The sequence below is a fragment of the Mus caroli genome, chromosome 8 (genome assembly GCF_900094665.2).
Source record: "Mus caroli chromosome 8, CAROLI_EIJ_v1.1, whole genome shotgun sequence".
Classification (NCBI taxonomy): Eukaryota; Metazoa; Chordata; class Mammalia; order Rodentia; family Muridae; genus Mus; species Mus caroli.
The window spans coordinates 114,336,765-114,354,297 of NC_034577.1; the positions used below are offsets into that span (position 1 = coordinate 114,336,765).

The following is a 17,533-nucleotide window of genomic DNA, read 5'->3' on the forward strand; positions in this document are numbered from 1 at the left end:
TGTGGGCGAGAGGGTCTGTTTGTGTGTTTCCCCAGGACTGCCACCAGCCAGTGTGGGTACTTGAACGACTGACTCGAGTGCTGAAGGATGACCAGAGGTGTGATCCTGGGAATACTGATGACGGTGACAGGGTACATAAGTGAGGAGCTAAATCAGAGAGTTGATCTAGTGCAGGAACAAGTTGATGTATTGATGTGAGTGGATCTCACAGGGAACTGGTCAAATCAACTTGATGGTATGCTGAGGGACCTCCGACAGTCCATTGTTCACATCGTCACAGCAATATCGCACCTCAAGGAATGGGCTAGCATAGGAGGGCTGGCAATCATCTGCGTTGCCACAGGAGTAATGGCTCTGTGGTGCATTTGCCGTATGCAAAAAAAGGCATACCCGTGGGCAGGCACTGTTGATTCAGGCTTTTGCAGCACTAGAGCTGAGACAATCTTCTCAAGTGTGGCTTGGCATGCTAGAGAAGTAGTCAATGATGGGTAAGACTCCCTGGAGGTGTTACCAACCTAAGACAGGGACCAGACCACTGCTGTCTGTCCTCCCGATGATGGGTAAGGAGCATTATCGCAGGGGGCAACCTAAGACAGGCATTCTCTCTGCCAAAATAATAAATAAGGGGGAGATGTGAGGAGCGGGTGCAGCCGCCGTCCCAAGATGGCGCCTGGGATGGCTGCCAGGTCTTATGACCTGTGCCTGACTTCCTCATTACCTCAGACTTAGCCACATCCCAGCCGCCTGCACTGTGCAGATGCCATGCCTCATCAGCTTGCCTGAGGTGTCGAGCTGACGTCACTTGCTGTGAACCAATGGACTGCCGTTATGTGACTGGGGTGATTGGGAGGAGTCAGTAGGGTATTTAAGGCGCGCCCCGGGTTGTTTGGCAGATTCCTGTTCCTGCATTGCAATGCGAAGTGTTCCTGAATAAACCTGCTTGAAGAAGGACAACACGGTGTTGCGTCTTTCCTGCTGGTCAGGGTGGATGCGACAGTTCCTGTCTACACCGAGTCTATCTGGTCACGATCAAGCACCTGACTTGTTCAGATGTAGCTTCTTTTTTTCTTTTTTTCTGAGACAGGGTATCTCTGTACAGCCCTGGCTGTCCTGGAACTCACTTTGTAGGCTGCCCTCGAACTCAGATATCTGCCTGCCTCTGCCTGGGATTAAAGGGGTGTGCCACCATGCCCGGCCAGATGTAGCTTCTTTAAGGTGGGTTTTAATCTTAGCAGTCAAGAAGCAGAGGCAGGTGGATCTCTATGAATTTGAAGCCAGGCTGGTCTACATAGAGGGCTCCAGGCCAGTTAGCAAAGCCCAATCCCAACAGCAGCAAAGAGAACTGTTTGTAACAGTTTTAATTGCCTAGGACTAGGGTTGGATCTAGAGCTCAGTGGATGGGTGGGTGCCTCGCCTGTGTACCGCCCTGAAAGAAGGTTCAGCGTGATTGCCTTTCAAGTCGTGGTGATTAATCTTAGATTTGACTTTCTTTGTTTCATCTTAGGGATGAATTGCTGCCCAGAGATGGGAGGAGCTGACTCTGAGGTGGGAGGAGCTGACTCTGAGGTGGGAGGAGCTGACTCTGAGGTGGGAGGAGCTGACTTCTGAGATGGGAGGAGCTGACTTCTGAGATGGGAGGAGCTGACTTCTGAGATGGGAGGAGCTAACTTCTGAGATGGGAGGAGCTGACTTCTGAGGTGGGAGGAGCTGACTTCTGAGATGGGAGGAGCTGAGTTCTGAGATAGGAGGAGCTAACATCTGAGATGGGAGGAGCTGACTGAGGTGGGAGGAGCTGACTTCTGAGATGGGAGGAGCTGAGTTCTGAGATAGGAGGAGCTAACATCTGAGATGGAAGGAGCTGTGGCCCATTGGTGTTGAGTACCCGTGGCTTGGGCTCCTAGGCAGAAAAGACACCAGGACATCTCCCTAATATTCAAACGCCACCTTGTCATGCTTTCTCTGGGCCAGGTGAGTTCTCCTGTCTGTAAAGGAAGCAGCTCTCACTGAGGGATCTTGATGGAGCCCTAGGTCAGTGTCAGCCCTGAAGGCTAAGGTCAAAGAAACGGCATTATGAGTTCCCTGAGGGCAGGTGAGCACAACAGATAGATGCTGACCTCAGTTCCCCCAGGGAAGCAGAAGCAGTAATGGCGGCCCTTCTAAGAGGCAGATTCTTGGTTTGGTATGAGCTAGATGGAGAAGAGAGGTATTAGAAGGAGTTAGGGCTTTTCATACTGGATTCCCTTCCACCTCACAATAGTCCTGAGAGTTTCAGGGTCGGGAGAGCAGCCACAGTGGCCCAGGTGAGAGTTTAGAGCCCATCTGACGCTGTGCCAGAGTATGAATCATGGTGCTGCTCCTATGGCTCTGTGCTTTCACTGCTTGGTTTACAGAGTTAAGCAAGAGGGGTAACAGCAGGGCTTGCTCCCAGGGAGAAAGGATATGAGTTTTGGAGAGAGGGCACCATGGAAATTTGGGATGGTGCCAAGCGCTTGGCGAAAGTCCTCAGAGTCTGTAAACGGAGCCCACCATCAGCAATTCGGAACAGCTTTCCTGAGTGACTGACCTGTCGTTGTCCCCCAAGACCCTGATCAGACCATCAAGAAGAGCCAGTCAGGACAGTTGGCAGAGGGCGGCTGCCTGATGGATGTTAGTGCTGACCGGACTAGGTGCTGATAGGACTAGGTGCAGGGAGACCAGCTGTGTGGCTGGGCCTGTCTCCTTATCTGAAGTTCAAGACTGACAATGAGTAGCCTTGCAGGGCACTTGCCTGAGACTAGCCTGAGTGCCTGGCGTTCCTCCTGAGTGTTCACCGGGGTCTTAGGGTTTCCATTGCTGTGAAGAGACACCATGACCAAAGCAATTCCTAATAAGTGCCACTTCTTGGGCCAAGCCTATTCAAACTACCACATCCAACCTCAGGCTCTCAGGTTGTGAAAAGCCTGAAGAGGCACAGTCCACACAGGAGCCCCTCCCCCGTTCTGCATTCTGCCCCGACCCTGTCTTTGTTTTCTGGCATGACCTGTGGGAGGCTTCTGAAGCCACAATCAAGAGTTATCAAGAGATTTGCTGATGAAGCACAGAGGTGTCAGCAGCTAGGCTGGACCCACCCCATCCAGGGAGAAAGCTCAGGGCCAACTTCACCAAGATGATCCTTTAACAAACTGTCTCAGAATAACCAACAGGACTTACCCAGGGCGAGTCCTGACAAGGTGTGCAGACCTTCAAACTCCCTGACAGACATTGTATGTTCTCAGATGCCACATTTCATAGCAGTGGGAAGCACCAGAGTGGCCTCACTTGACCTTGATCTAGAAACTCCAAGTGGGGCCGGAGAGATGGCCTTGCTGGTTAGGAGAACTGGCTGTTCTTCCAGAGATTCTGAGTTTCAATTCCCAGCAACCACATGGTGGTTCACAACCATCTAGAAAGGGTAGGTCTGATGTCCCCTTCTGGCATGTGGGTGTACATGCAGGTAGACCACTCAGACATTAAAAACATACATAAATAAATAATTTTTTTTTAAAAAAAGAAGCTGAAAGTATGGTCATGGAAAGCCACTAGGAATAGCAGATAGGCCATCGTTGGGACAAACCACTCTTCTCCCTTCAAAACCAACTGGAACTCTGGGCGTGGCCGTGGACCCTAGGCAAAGATGGAGGTCATGTGTGGAAGCAGCCCTGGAGCCAAGGTGGCTAGGCAGGCTTCGGAAAGACTGAGTCTGCGCTTCACTCTTTGACCCTTCCATGTTTCACTCTTGGCTGGAACATGTCAGAATGAACAAATCAGCCTCCAAGGTCACAGTCGGCTCCCTAGGGGGAGGGGCAAGAGGTCAGCCAGACCTGAGCAATCCACAGCTGCTGGATGCTCAGCCAGACCTGAGCAATCTACAGCTGAGGGATGCCGGAGAGGCCGAGGCAGCTTGAGGCAGTGCTGAGGCAGGCCGGCCAAGGGAGGCCTGGAGTGGCTTCAGAACAGAATGTCCAGGTAGATGCCAATGCCCTGTGGCCCCAGGTGTACCTGGAGAGTCACAAGGGTGGAGCAGAGAGGGGTGAGGTCAAAGCTGGGGTCATATGTCATTGAAGGTCTCTTAAGAGTCTTCTCTGTGCCGATGGGACTTCTGAGGGTTCTGACAGGTCCGTAAGCCAGGCTAAAAGATGGTACCAGCCAGGCAGGGGGTGTTGCACACCTTTAATCCCAGTACTCGGGAGGCAGAGGCATGTGGATCTCTAAGTTCAAGGCTAACTTGGTCTACAGAGTGAGTTCCAGGACAGCCAGGGCTACACAGAGAAACCCTGTCTTGAAAAGATGCTGCATCACAGTATTGAGAACACAGAAAGAAGCTAACTAGGTATCGGTGGGGCACGCAGGGGATGAGAGAGTTGAGAGCAGGTTCCTCTGGCAGGGTTTACTGAAGGATGTACATATGGCACAGGGTCCTTGGAGAAGCAGAACCATCAGAAGTATGGGTAGTATGTAGAGCTTTCTTACTAAGGCTTGGTTCTACAACCAGCAAGCGGGGTGGGGGTGGGGGTGTGTCTTAGCTTAGGGTTTTACTGCTATGAACAGACACCATGACCAAGAAAAGTCTTATAAAGGACAACATTTAATTGAGGCTGGTTTAGAGGTTCAGAGGTTCAGTCCATTATCATCAAGGCAGGAGCATGGCAGCTTCCAGGCAGGCATGGTGCAGGAGGAGCTGAGAGTTCTACATCTTCATCCGGAGGCTGCTAGCAGAATACTGGCTTCCAGGCAGCTAGGATGAGGGTCTTAAAGCTCACAACCACAGTGACACACCCACTCCAACAAGGCCACATCTCCCAATAGTGCCAGGGCCAAGCATATACAAACCATCACACAAGGGGTCCCGGAGTGCTGGGGTACAAGCTCCAGCTGATGCTAAAGTCAGGTGAACACAGTCCTACTCAGGCAGCAGTGGAGAAGCAGGCTTACACTTGGGAACCCCGTGTTCCATTCAGGCCCCAATGGCACCCAGGAGACCCACCCACCTCAGAGGTATCTGCTTTGTGAGGCTAGAGGAGTCATGGCAAGTTTCATCTAGAAACAGCTTCAGACACTCTAAGAGCAAGGGACCTACTGCCTGGAATCCTGAGGGCCCAGTCACTCTGACACAGCATTAACCATCTTACTGGGCAATGGTGGTGCACGCCTTTAGTCCCAGCATTCAAGAGGCAGAGGTAGGAAGATCTCTGTCTTAGGAGAACAACTGTCTCATGGTTAGGAGACATTTTAGAGATCTTGAAGGAGCTGGAGCTTGCAGGAAGAGGGAAGGCCATGATGAGACAAGGTGGGGAAGTGTGCTGAGTAGGAAGCGCTCTGGATCTTCAGCCGTGGGTGTTCAGGAAGCAGCAGGGCCTGGGAGCGAGGTCCAGGCTCTGGGGGATTCTGGAGAATGGGGAAGTCATAGGAGCAGAGATGGGCTCTGATATAGGCAGACAGGAAGGTACAACCCATCTGTCAGGGGCAGCAGCAAACAAGGAGATAGGTCCTGGACTCAGTCTCAAGGAGGGGATACGGCAGAGCTTGCCTGGAGAGGGTGGTAGAGTCAGCCAGTGGGGACACCAGGCTGACTCTGAGGAAAAACTGCCTCTGAAAGAGGGAAAGGCTGGCTCTCAGCAGAGCCGGGGCAGGGGTCCGCTAGGGAATACCACACCTAGTGTAGATTCTGGGTGTCAGGTCCTGCAAGAAGGACCAGAGGCTGAGCTGCTGACCTGGGAGCCTTAAGCCCGGAGAGGGAGCCCTAAGGGTGATGACACCACCTGAGGCTTGTCATTAAAGTGGTGACCTAGGACAGTTAGGAGATAGGTAAGGCTGAAAACCAGCAGGGCAGTGACGGTTTTACCAGGAAAGCGAGCACACAGAGTGAGAGGAGCCAAAGGGCCGAGGCATCTCCAAAAAGTGAGGACAAGCTCTGTGTTCAGAAGGCAAAAATTCTAGGAACCAAGGGTGAGCGCCGGCCGTTGTCCACCCCTCTTGGGTGAAGAGCTGAGAAGTGGGCTGAAGGGCATTGGAGATGGTCTGGAGGAGGCCTCTGCTTGGCTAGCGTTAGGGACAACTGTCTACTATGACACACAAGAGCCATGATAGGGTCAGATAGAAAAGGAACAGGGAGTGTGTTGCATGCAGGGACTCCTGGGAACTGGCCTGGGAAGATGCAAGAAAGCTAAACCTAAAGACATGGACCCTAGTTGATGGAGAGGCAGAAGGAGAACGGAGGGCTCAAGGACAGAGCCTAGCCTTCTTTCTTTTAGGGACGTCCAAGTGCACAGGGGTGTGGGGAGTTCTGCCTCACATGCCACAGGCCACTAGGCTCCCTCAGCATGTGCCAGTTGCTCATTTATCATGAACTCTTACCCTGCACACACATCCCTGGAGACAGAGGCCTTGTCTATCTCAGAGGCTTCAGGCCAGCAGGTCAACAGTAGGAAGCGGCAGTGTCTGCAGTGCTGAAGACAGACAAGGAGGCCACACCTGTGCCTAGGAGGTCCCCTCAAGCTCGGGGCTTTATAATATAGGTGCATCAGACTTGCCCATAAAACACATCAAAGATGGGGCTGGAGAGATGGCTCAGCTGGCTGCTCTTCCAGAGGTCCTGAGTTCAATTCCCTGCAACCATATGGTATCTTGTAATCATCTATTAATAGGATCTGATGCCCTCTTCTGGTGTGTCTGAAGACAATGACAGTGTACCCATGTATACATAAACTAAATCAATAAATCTTGTAAAAAAATATATCAGAGATAAAAAACCAAGACTCGCAAGGTGATGGCAGGACTTTAGGGCAGCTCGGGGCTTCCTGGGCTGTTGATGGGACTCATCTCAGTGCTTCTGACCTTAAGCACTGCTGTCTCCGCTCAACAGGCCTTGTGTGCCTTCTCCCAGAAGCCCCACTCAAGCAGATGGAAAGCCTTCTGCAGCCTCATTCCCAGAGGAGATGGGAACCTAGGACTTGTCCTGGTGTCGTTTGCTGGGGGCCATTTATGAGGGGCTCCTGATTTAGCAACTTGCTAAGATGTTTCCTCTCCAGGGACTTTCAGAAGGATTAGTGAGCGTTCCCAGTTACGAGTGCCCTGCATCCTGTGTCTTCCCAGCATCCCACTGTGTGAGGAGACTGAGCCTCCAGGCAGAACCTGACAACCCCTAGATGAGCTAAGGATTCGGGAGTCATCTGGGGACCCTGCCTGTAGCCAGAGTTAGCAGGGATCTCAAAGCTATGCAAATGAGTGATGTACCCATTTGCTGGGTCTTTATCCTGAGCCCTCAACTCCCCCAGGACACAGGCCTTGCTAGCCACGCCTCCCTAGTCCTGGTCCACCCTTGGACTCACAAGAGTATGGTCTCCTAATAGTGGCAGTCTGCACTGGTTTGCTAAGGGAGAGTTAATTGGCTCCAGGGGGGGGAATAGGGTATGGTTTGTCCCTGTCTGTCTGTGTCCCACTCTCTCACCTATAGGGAGAAAGACACCCTGCCCCCCCCAGTCTGGCTCTCAGGCTCTTTCACTGTCTCTGTCCCCTCCTAAAACCTGGGATCTCAATGTCTTATGGCATCACTGGATAAATAGGTTGTCCTCGTCCATACACAGGATGACTGAAGCTCTGAGAGGGAGCAGCCCACACACAGTTACACAGCCAGGCCAGGGAGTGGGCCAAAGGAGGGGCAGAGGGCCCTGTGTGCTCCTTTTTATTGTGCCCTTCCCTGGCGACTGACCTGGCCTTTCCTTCTGTCTTACCACCAGAACCACCCTGCTGTCTGCTTCCACAGAATCTTAAAGCCACCGAGAAGCCCTGCCTCCCGCTTACAGAGAGGCACCAGACCCTCCCACAGTTTCGAAAGGCCTGTTGTTCTGCCAGAGAACATTCCAATCTGAGGTTGCTGTTGTTTCTCCTTATGGTGAGGATGGAGAGAGATCAACCCTCCTCGTTGGAACAATGGATCCAGGGGCTCCCAGGGGTGGGCCTAACAGTGCTGGCTCATTCCTGGGTTGGGGAACTGGCTGTCCCAACTGGGAAGCACGGGTCATTTTCACTTCAGTAATGAGGGGACTGATAAGGGGGTCAGAAGATGGAGGAAAATATGTGACTCCAGATCCCAAGGCCACCGCAGGACATTGAGCTCAGCAGAATGCACTGAAGAGTGTGTACATACTTTGAGACCACAGCTCAGACTCCTCTAGTGGCTCCCTAACTCTGTTCGCCTGGTAAATAACTCATTGCCCCTGCGCTTCGACCTCTGCGCTGGAGAGCTCAGGTTACTGGCTATGGCCCCAAAGGTCTATCATTCCCCAGACTTCTGACCCAGAGACCCGGACCCACCGGATGCTCTGCGTTACTGAGGGCTTGCGTGCCTTTCGGAGACGAGGAACAGCTGACACGTGTGATGAATTAGTCTCTGCTCTCCTTGGCACTCTGTGGAGCCCCGGGGAGTTTCCCTTTTAAAGAGGTGGCCCTTCAAAGCTGGAGGACTCAGGAGCAGGCTGTCCCGGCTCTCTGGGTGTCAGCCGCAGGACTGAAGCCACATTGGCACCCCTGACCCGCGTGTGCTCGTGGTGAGTGTTGGGGTGCTGGGAAGTAGCAGTGGGTGGAGGCCAAGCGGTAATGAGGGACAGAAAGCCCTTTCCATTTCTGGGTAGAAAAGATCCTGAGAGCAGAGGAAACTTACGGATAGACCGCAAACAGGACCTCAATGTGGAGGATGTCGTCGAGCAACACCTTGAAGGAAGAGGCTCAGCGAGGCAAGGGTGTTCAGATGATAGGCACGGAGGGGCAGGCAGAAAAAAAGTGTTCCCTCTGGATGCCCAGTCTGGTGTAGGGGAGGGTGAAGATGAAGCTAAAAGCGGGACCCCGTTTTAATGCAGGCAGGGCATTGAAAGCTGGGGCGATAAATGAGAAAGATGACCCTGTGGGGCAGAAAACTAGGAGCTATGTGAGACTCATAGGCAGGGTGAGGGGAGATATGAAGAAGTCACACCTGGGGATAGACTGGAGGTGTCAGAAGGAAGAACTACTCTTCAGGTGGCCTGCAACGTCATATGGCACAGCCATATGGAGCTAGGCTTTGGGGACAGAGGTCAGGGTGAGGGTTGGGCTGTTGGTCCTGAAAGTCTAGAGGTCTGAGGGATCTCTGTGCAGATGTCAGCCTGGTATACAGCTGGGAGACAGGCTGGTCTGCTGAGCCACTAGTGACCCAGTGACGTCCCCCTGGGGAAAAGGCATACGGATAGATGATGGGCAAGTTACTGCTCCATACAGCCTCGCCGGAAACCCTTCCTGGGGAGCCCCAGGTTCGAGACCCCACAAGTATTCATATGAAACTGAAGGCAGCATTGTAGACACCCAAGAAGGCATAGAACTGGGTGGTACCCGAGTGGCTGAGCGCATCCACCCCCGGGCCACAGGTAAGTGTGGCAGGAGCCATATGGAGACTGTATGTCCTGACAGATGATAGGCCTATGTGGGCACATATGTCTACAGTTGTCTGGGCATCTGAGTATCTGCTTAATACGTGTAGAAAAGTCCACACATGGATTCCAAAGCATATCCATGCATTTGGAACTCTTTGTTTGGGAATGCCCAAGCGTTTCTGTCTGTGGTGACCAGCGTGAGCATGTGGGACCCGGGCAGGTCCGTGTCTGCGTGGATCCCTCTGTACAGAGAGTCACGTTTAGATGTGGATATGTGTGTTCATATATGTCTACATGTATGTACATGTCTACTGAAGATGGTGTTTATGAGGGACTACCTGTGTAACAAGTAGTGTGTAACGTGTAGTTTTACAGGCATACATGTGGAGTATGTTTTTACTGTGCAGGGATGCCACCCCAACCCGTGTGTTGAGATGTCCTTGTGTTTGGACATGCGCTGTGACCTGTGCTTATGGAGGACATGAGATCATAGATCTGAGGTCTCTGTGCTGCGGTGCAGTTGTCTCTACTGCCCCATGGCTGGCTGGTGGCAGGACCAAGGTCAAATTAGCCCATTTGGGTCTCAAGTTACAAGAGGCTGCTTATAGGCAACTTCCTAAGGTCCCGTATCCCAAGGAGCCTTGGTAGAAGGATCTGTGATAAGTTCCGGCTAGTGATTCATTCCGGGGTCTTCTGTGTCAGGACTTGGTAACTGCAGGCCCATTGAGGCACCCTCTCAATGTAGCACATTTTTTAGGGGTTTGGGATATGGTTTACTGATTGCTCCATGGCATCCTCTCTGACTCTGGTTGGAGTTGAAGAACACTGTTTAGGTAGCATGTGTTTATTTTTACTGTGTTCTTTCTGCTTTTGGCAAGTAAGCGTGTTTTTCTAGTGAGTAACACCATCCTATACATAGAATAAAGGGATGTGGTTCAAGGCCAACTGTTAGTTTGAAAGCGATACTTGAGGCCAGTGTTGGGTATGGATCTCTTGAGAAGCAATCACCAAGGCAGGCAGAAAGCAGTGTCTGAAACACACACACACACACACACACCCACACCCACACACACACACACATCAAATAAAAATGTAAAAAGGAAAGCTGGCTGGCCCAATGAAGCCAGCCACCTGGCTTCTGGCCTGGGGCTGTCTGTGCACCTAGGCTGTTAACTGGTCCCTCAGTGGGGCCATGCCAACACCACATGGTATCAGGTGCACTCCAAAGGGAGCCCTGTGGAGAGTGTTTGCAAAGGGTCTGTAGGGAGGCTCCCAAACCCAGCAGAGATGTCGCAGACAGCTGGGGTTGGCATTGTTTGACAGTGGGATTCTGAAATGCCCAGGATGAGATTCAAGAGAGACAGAGAGACACAGAGGGAGTCAGAGAGAACTATACCCTAGTCAAGGCAGGAAGAAGCCACTGAGAGACACCCCCACCCCACCCCCGAGGCAGAAGTCTTCCAGAACCAGGATAGCTTTTCTCAGCAGTGCTTCTGGTTCACTTGGAGAACCTCACTTTGGGGGCAAGCTCCTCTTGTTGCCTGTCAGCCCAAGTTCCAGTCCCACACAGCCCTGCCCTGCCCTGCCCCACCCACTCAGCTGCTGCTCCTCTACCTTAAACTTCAGGTAGAGGAGCATCGGAGATTGCTGGTCACGGGACACTGTCAGTGCCATGGAAAGTCCGGAAATGGGAAAACAGAGGCTGGAGTCCATTCAGCAAACCAAAGGGAACAAAAGAAAATAGTGTTCCTGCAGAGGGAAGTGGCTTTCGCAAGCAAAGCTGAGTGCCAAGGGGAGAACAAGAAGCCAGTCTTGGGAAGCTGAAGATATAATTTCTGAGATAAAACATGAAGACAAAAGAGAGGAAGTCACCCAGGGACATAGAAAAAGAAAAAACACACACACACAAATGCATGCATGCACACACACAAATGCATGCACACACACAAACACACACACACACCTGAAATGAGGCAGGGCATGGGGTGTGAGCCTAGGCAGGAGTATTGAAAGTTCAAGGCCAGCCTAGGCACCTCCTCAAAATGAAAAGTAGGGTGTGGCCAGATAGTTCAGAGGTAAAATACTTGACACAAAGACATGAATGAGTACATGAGTTTGATCCCTGACACTCTTGTAAAAAAGCTGGGGGGTGGGGGCTGGCGAGATGGCTCAGTGGTTAAGAGCGCTGACTGCTCTTCCAAAGGTCCAGAGTTCAAATCCCAGCAACCACATGGTGGGTCACAACCATCCGTAATGAAATCTGATGCCCTCTTCTGGAGTGTCTGAAGACAGCTACCGTGTACTTACATATAATAAATAAATAAATCTTAAAAAAAAAAAAAAAAAGCTGTACGGGAGAGACAGAGACAGGCAGATCCCTGGAGCTCTTGGGCCAGCCAACCAGGCCAAATCCATAAATCCCGGTTCCCAAAGAGAGACCCTGTTCCCGAGAAACACCATCAAAGTGTGTGCACAAAGCTAGAGTCCAATCCCACACATTCCAGAAACAAAGTAGCCTTGTGGGCTAGCCCACTTACATACAAGCACACATCCACCTACACGTAGACACACCCGTAAGATAAGTGAAGAGGGCTGGGACGGGCAGAGGGGGCACGCGAGAACAAAGCGTCACATATGTATGTATGAAAGTGTCCATAAAACAGGGAGCTAGAGATGCACCTAAAGTGGCAGAGTCTTCTCTAGCACTCACGATGCGCTAGGGCTCTAGTCTGTCTTCCACATATAATTAGGTGTGCCCCACACCAGGGAGGCCAGAAGATCACAAATTCAAGGTTACATTCAGCTAGTAAGTTGGAGAATGCAGGAGACCCTGCCTTTAGAAACAGAAAAATAAAACAAAACAAAACAAACAAACAAACAAACAAAACCCTCTCCAGGCAGTGGTGGCACACACCTCCCAGCACTTAGAGGCAGAGAGGCAGGCGGATTTCTGAGTTCGAGGCCAGCCTGGGCTACACAGAGAAACCCTACCACGAAAAAATAACAAAAAACAACAACAAAAAGAACTCAATGACAAACATGTAATTCACTGAGAAATCACAGAACTGATATCAGGAGGAGGCTACAACTCCCCAGAAAAGAAAACAACATGCTGTCTGCAAAGAACTCGGGTAACAAAATATTATGATTTTATTATTATTTATATGCGGCTGACCCGACATCGTTCCTATCAACAGCTCAAGTGAGACAGACTTTGGAGCCTTCAAGTTCATGGGGAAATTGTTTACAACCCAGAACTGCACATCCAGCAAACCGTTGACCTTGTCTGAAAGCTGAATAGACATAATGCAGGCTTGCAAAAGCTCAGAAATGCGGTCCCTGCACACCCACTGCCAGAGGATGTTGTGAGAACTTGTCCTAATCAAGTACGAGGCTAAGCCAAAAAGGAGGAACAGTTAAAGCACAGATAATAAGTGGAACCCGTAGGCTCCAAGCTGGCAGCTAGGGATCCTGGAGGAGGCAAAGCCAGATGAGAGTGCTTGGGAGGGAGGAGGCTGTGGTATGAGGAGCCTGAAAGACCAGGAGAGTGTGGGAGCGCCACCCAGTGGGAGGACCTGGGCCAATCATAAGTTCAGAACAAATGGGAAGACAAAGATTTTTTTTTTTTTTTTTTTTTTTTTTGGTTTTTTGAGTCAGGGTTTCTCTGTGTAGCCCTGGCTGTCCAGGAACTCACTCTGTAGACCAAGCTGGCCTCAAACTCAGAAATCCACCTGCCTCTGCCTCCCAAGTGCTGGGATTAAGGGCGTGGGCCACCATGCCCCGCTAAGACTCATCTTTTAAAGACAAAGGTTTTACTCTGCAGCCTAGGCTGGCCTCAAATGTGCCACTGCCGACCTCAGCCTCCCAAGTGCAGGATTATAGAAGTTATAAGGATGAGCAAGTCAATGTCTAGCCCTCTCCCAAAGGCTCAGTTCTGAGTCCTCTGACTCAGTGGTTCACAGCATGTGGGTCAAACGACCCTTTCACGGGGGTCACGTATCAGATATCCTGCACACCAGGTACGTACAATACGAATCATCAGAGTAGCAAAACTACAGTTCTGCAGTAGCAATGAAAATAGTTCTATGGTTGGGAGTCACCATAGCGTGAAGAACTGTATTTAAAGGGTCCCAGCATTAGGAAAGTTGGCTTTTTCTACTTAAGAAAAGAAGGCGACACAAGGACTTCTCAATTCTGAGAAATGTGAGCAGCTCATAAAATCCCGGATCGACCTACCTACAGTTGACGAAGTGGGATTCGAACGGGGAGCTTCAAGGCACACTATTCTGCTTTTGTGCTTTCCGCATCTGAAGCAGGAGCGGAACTCTAGCTTGATGCAGTCTAGACAAAGGCTGCAACACTGAGCGCCAATCCCCAGCTCCTTTAGGGCTTTCCAACCAGCACAGAGAAGACCGGAAACATTTGAAAAGCAGTTTTCAACAATCCGAGCTGGGCGTGGTGGTGTGCTTATACAATCCTGGTACTTGGATCACATGGGTAAGAGGCTAAGAGTTCAAGGCCAAGCTGGGCAGTGGTGGTACATACCTTTGATCCCAAACACCCAGGAGGAAGAGGGAGGCAGAGCCCTGAGTTCAAGGCCAGCCTGGTCCACAAAATAAAGTTCCAAGACTACACTGAGAAATCCTGGATTAAAAAAAAAAAAAAAAAAAAAAGCAAAATTGCAAACAAGCAAAATAAATATCCCAAGAGAAATGATAGAGAGAACAGATGAACCCAGGGGGTGCTGCTCCTAAGGGGATGTTGTGGAAAATGATTTAGGCACTAAGGATTCTGGGAGGGAATTACATAAGGCTGCTAAACAAGGAGAGAAATCGCTACCAAAGGAGTAACAAAGAAATAATTGTTATGTCTAATTGAAGGGGTTGAGGAAGGATACCGATTTAAAAACTGTAGTGAAAGCAGCAGGGTGGGAGGCTGGAGAGATGGTTCAGTGGTTAAGAGCACTGACTGCTCTTCCGAAGGTCCTGAGTTCAAATCCCAGCAACAACCGACCGTAACTAGATCTGACACCCTCTTCTGGAGTGCCTGAAGATAGCCACAGTGTACTTACATATACTAAATAAATAAATCTTAAAAAAAAGAAAGAAAAAGCAGGGTGTGGTGGCCATGCCTGTAAGCCCAGATCTTGGGGGGCGAAGACAGCAGGATTACCACAAATTCCAGTCCAGCCTGGGTTACAATGGGTTACAATATCTCAGACATATCCTACCCAGAAGTGACAAGTTCTTTCCTGTCCCCGCACCCACCCACCCACCCACCCAACAGCCTTAAAACACAGACACTGATCACTGTGCAAACCCAACTCAGGGAACATGGCAGCGGCAGCTGGCAGAGTAGAGCAGGCAGGGCTGAGTGTGTATGGTCACCTGACCCAGATACCACAGAGGTACAAGGACAGTGGCTCTTCCTGGGACTCAGGATTCTTGGGGCCTCTTTGCCAGGCACAATGGGAGCTGGGAAGATGACATATAAGATATGCTGACGGCTGCTTCCTGACCCAGTCTCCCCAGCAATCATTGATGTGCTCTCAGCGGGGGGTGGGGGGGCGAGGTGGGGGACGACGACTCAGGCTCAGGGGCTCAGACACCCGCCAAGGAAATACAGCTAACTGAGACCTTTCCTCTCAGGATCAGGAGGAAAGCGAGGCCTTAGTGCCTGGAGGGGGTAGCCACAGGGAGGACCTTCATTTATTTTATTTTCTTATTTCTTGTTTTTTTTTCGAGGCAGGGTTTCTTTGTGTAGCCCTGGCTGTCCAGAAACTCACTCTATAGACCAGGCTGGCCTTGAACTCAGAAATCTGCCTGCCTCTGCCTCCCAAGTGCTGGGATTAAAGGCATGTGCCACCACTGCCCAGCTAGGAGGACCCTTATTAGATGTTATAAAGTTACCAAGCCTCCAGGAGCAGATGCACCAGCAAGCCAGATGATAAGCAAACTGCTTTGTGCTAGCCCCTTCTGAGTCTGTCTTGGGGTCTAGAATCCCAGTTTCTTCCTAAGCTTCTACCTGGCCAGCACAGCAACGCCCAGTGTGGAGTCATCTGTGCTGCCTATCTTGAAAGGGAATGGAGTAGTTACTCATTGAACACTGGAAGTTGTAAACTGGACTCAGTCTTAATTACCTGGACCAAAGGCCTCTGTCCTTTCTCCTGATCAGGCACAGCAGCTCCATCTGGCCCTTAGACATTTTTTTCTGTTCTGTGCATAGGCACGGAGGTGCCAAAGTAGCTGTGGAAGCAGATCCCTGGGGACCTTGAAATGGTGATCATCTGGTGGTTCTGGTCTCTGCTGGCCATCTGTGCTTCAGACTCATTCCGGGACCAGGCAGTGGCTATCATGAGAACCACACCGGTCATCGATGGGTGAGTGGGTGACCCCCTATTGAGATGCCTGCAAGGGTCAGGGGCTTCCAGACCTCGGGAGCGGGGGGGGGGGGACCTTTCCACCTGCTCAACCATGGATCCTGTCTTCTTCTGGCCTCAGCTTCTCAGTGGAGTATCTTAGGACCCACACAGTTTCAGCAAAAGAGAGTGTAAGAGGGACAGGAAAGGAGGTAGTGTCCTGGTCCCCAGATTCCAGGGCTCATGAAGGTCAGAGTTTGGCTGCGTCTGGGGGATTCTGAGGTTTCCCGACTCTCTAGCCATATGTCTGAGGGAGGGATCCAAGTCCCTTCCCTAGATCCCAGCTGACAAGCTGAGGTGAGGGTGGCTTTACACCAGGAAGGTCCTCTTGAGCATCCTCCTGGCTCCCTTCCATCTTGTGCCCAACCCAGTGCCAAGTGTCCCATTGCTTCTCTCATTTCTTCATGGAGGTCACACAGTATGTGGAAGTGCAGTGCATGTCCATCCCAAAGTGTCCCATCCCTCTGATGTCATTGGAATACCTGAAGACCTCTTGCCAGCTCCTTACCACGCAGCGGCCAGAGCATGGTCACTCTACAGCTAGCTGTCCCTTCCTCCTACCCTGCAGGCCAACCACTTGCCCATTGGGTCATCCCTCCAATGGCCCTTCCACCAGCACCCTTGATCCCTGAGGCATACAGATTCTAGGGCCACTGTTAGACCTGGCAGAGATGGCTTTGCTTCTTCGGGAGAAAGGAATCCCATTTTGTCTTCCCATGGAGAGAGAAGAGGAGAGAGGTGGGCAGGGTGGCTCCAAGTATGGCAGGGGGCTCCTGAGGTATCTGGGGCCTCTTTCAAGTGTTCCACCCCTCCCCAGCACCTACAGTGGGGATGAGTTTCCTAGAAAGGCTGTAAGTGTCCTCAGATTAAAGATTAAAGTCCTTTCCCTGGAAGCTGCCTAGCCCTGCCATACAGAGCTGGAGAGGCTGCCTCAGCCAGCCCAAACCTGTGCCTTTATCCATTCAGTAAGTGTATCATGAGAAATCTGTGCCAGGTGCAGGGTGGGTGGGGCCAGAGAGGGAGGACAATCCATTCTGCCCATTCCGTGGCTGCCTTCTGAGAAGCTTGTATCCCCTTGTTGAGCGATGGATTGAGCACTGGCCTTAGGGAGGGGCCCATTCCCTGAGCTTTCCAAAGGAGCTTCCTGGACTGACTGGCTTTGGAATAGCTGTGACTGGGAGTGGATGGTGTTAAAGTGAAGCAGAGCTGATGGGTGGCAAGTGGACATAGAACATGGATGTCACAGACCTGAGTCAATTAGCACGTGATGCTGGGCCTCCTTGCTTCCACTTGTAACCCCATGACTTGGGAGGCTGAGGCTAAAGGGTCACTGAAGGCTTGAGGCCATCCTGGATCTCATAATGACGTCATGCTCCATCTAGGATAATGGAAAGGCCCTGTTTAAAAATAGAAATGACTCCAGCCACAGTGGTACAGGCCTTAAATCCCAGCACTTGAGAAGCTGAGGCAGGTGGGTCTCTTTGAGTTTGAGGCCAGCCTGGTCTACAGGCTGGTCTCTGGTCTACAGAGTGAGTTTCAAGACAGTCAGAGCCACATAGTGAGATCATGTCTCAAAAAAAAAAACAAAAAAAACAAAAAAATCACAAACACAAGCCAGGGGTTGGAGAGTGGGCCCAGTGATTAAGAAAAGTTGTTGGGGCTGGTGAGATGGCTCAGTGGGTAAGAGCACCCGACT

At 51.2% G+C, this 17,533-nt stretch overlaps 1 protein-coding gene and 1 long non-coding RNA gene across 2 annotated transcripts in view; one reads left to right on the forward strand and one right to left on the reverse strand.

Moving 5' to 3' along the window:
* Positions 1-3,382, reverse strand: part of LOC115031724 — a 9,359-nt gene extending 5,977 nt beyond the window's left edge. Inside the window, exon 1 of the long non-coding RNA XR_003837373.1 lies at positions 3,190-3,382. This is a non-coding gene — a long non-coding RNA (uncharacterized LOC115031724). The remainder of the gene's footprint in view (positions 1-3,189) is intronic.
* Positions 3,383-3,890: 508 nt separating this feature from the next.
* The window catches only part of Dpep1 (dipeptidase 1), a 19,068-nt gene continuing 5,425 nt past the window's right edge, over positions 3,891-17,533 (forward strand). The window contains exons 1-3 of the mRNA XM_021170195.1: positions 3,891-3,984; positions 7,755-8,564; positions 15,645-15,798. Coding sequence (XP_021025854.1) covers positions 15,695-15,798 — 104 coding nt within the window. The 5' untranslated portion in view covers positions 3,891-3,984; positions 7,755-8,564; positions 15,645-15,694. The remainder of the gene's footprint in view (positions 3,985-7,754; positions 8,565-15,644; positions 15,799-17,533) is intronic.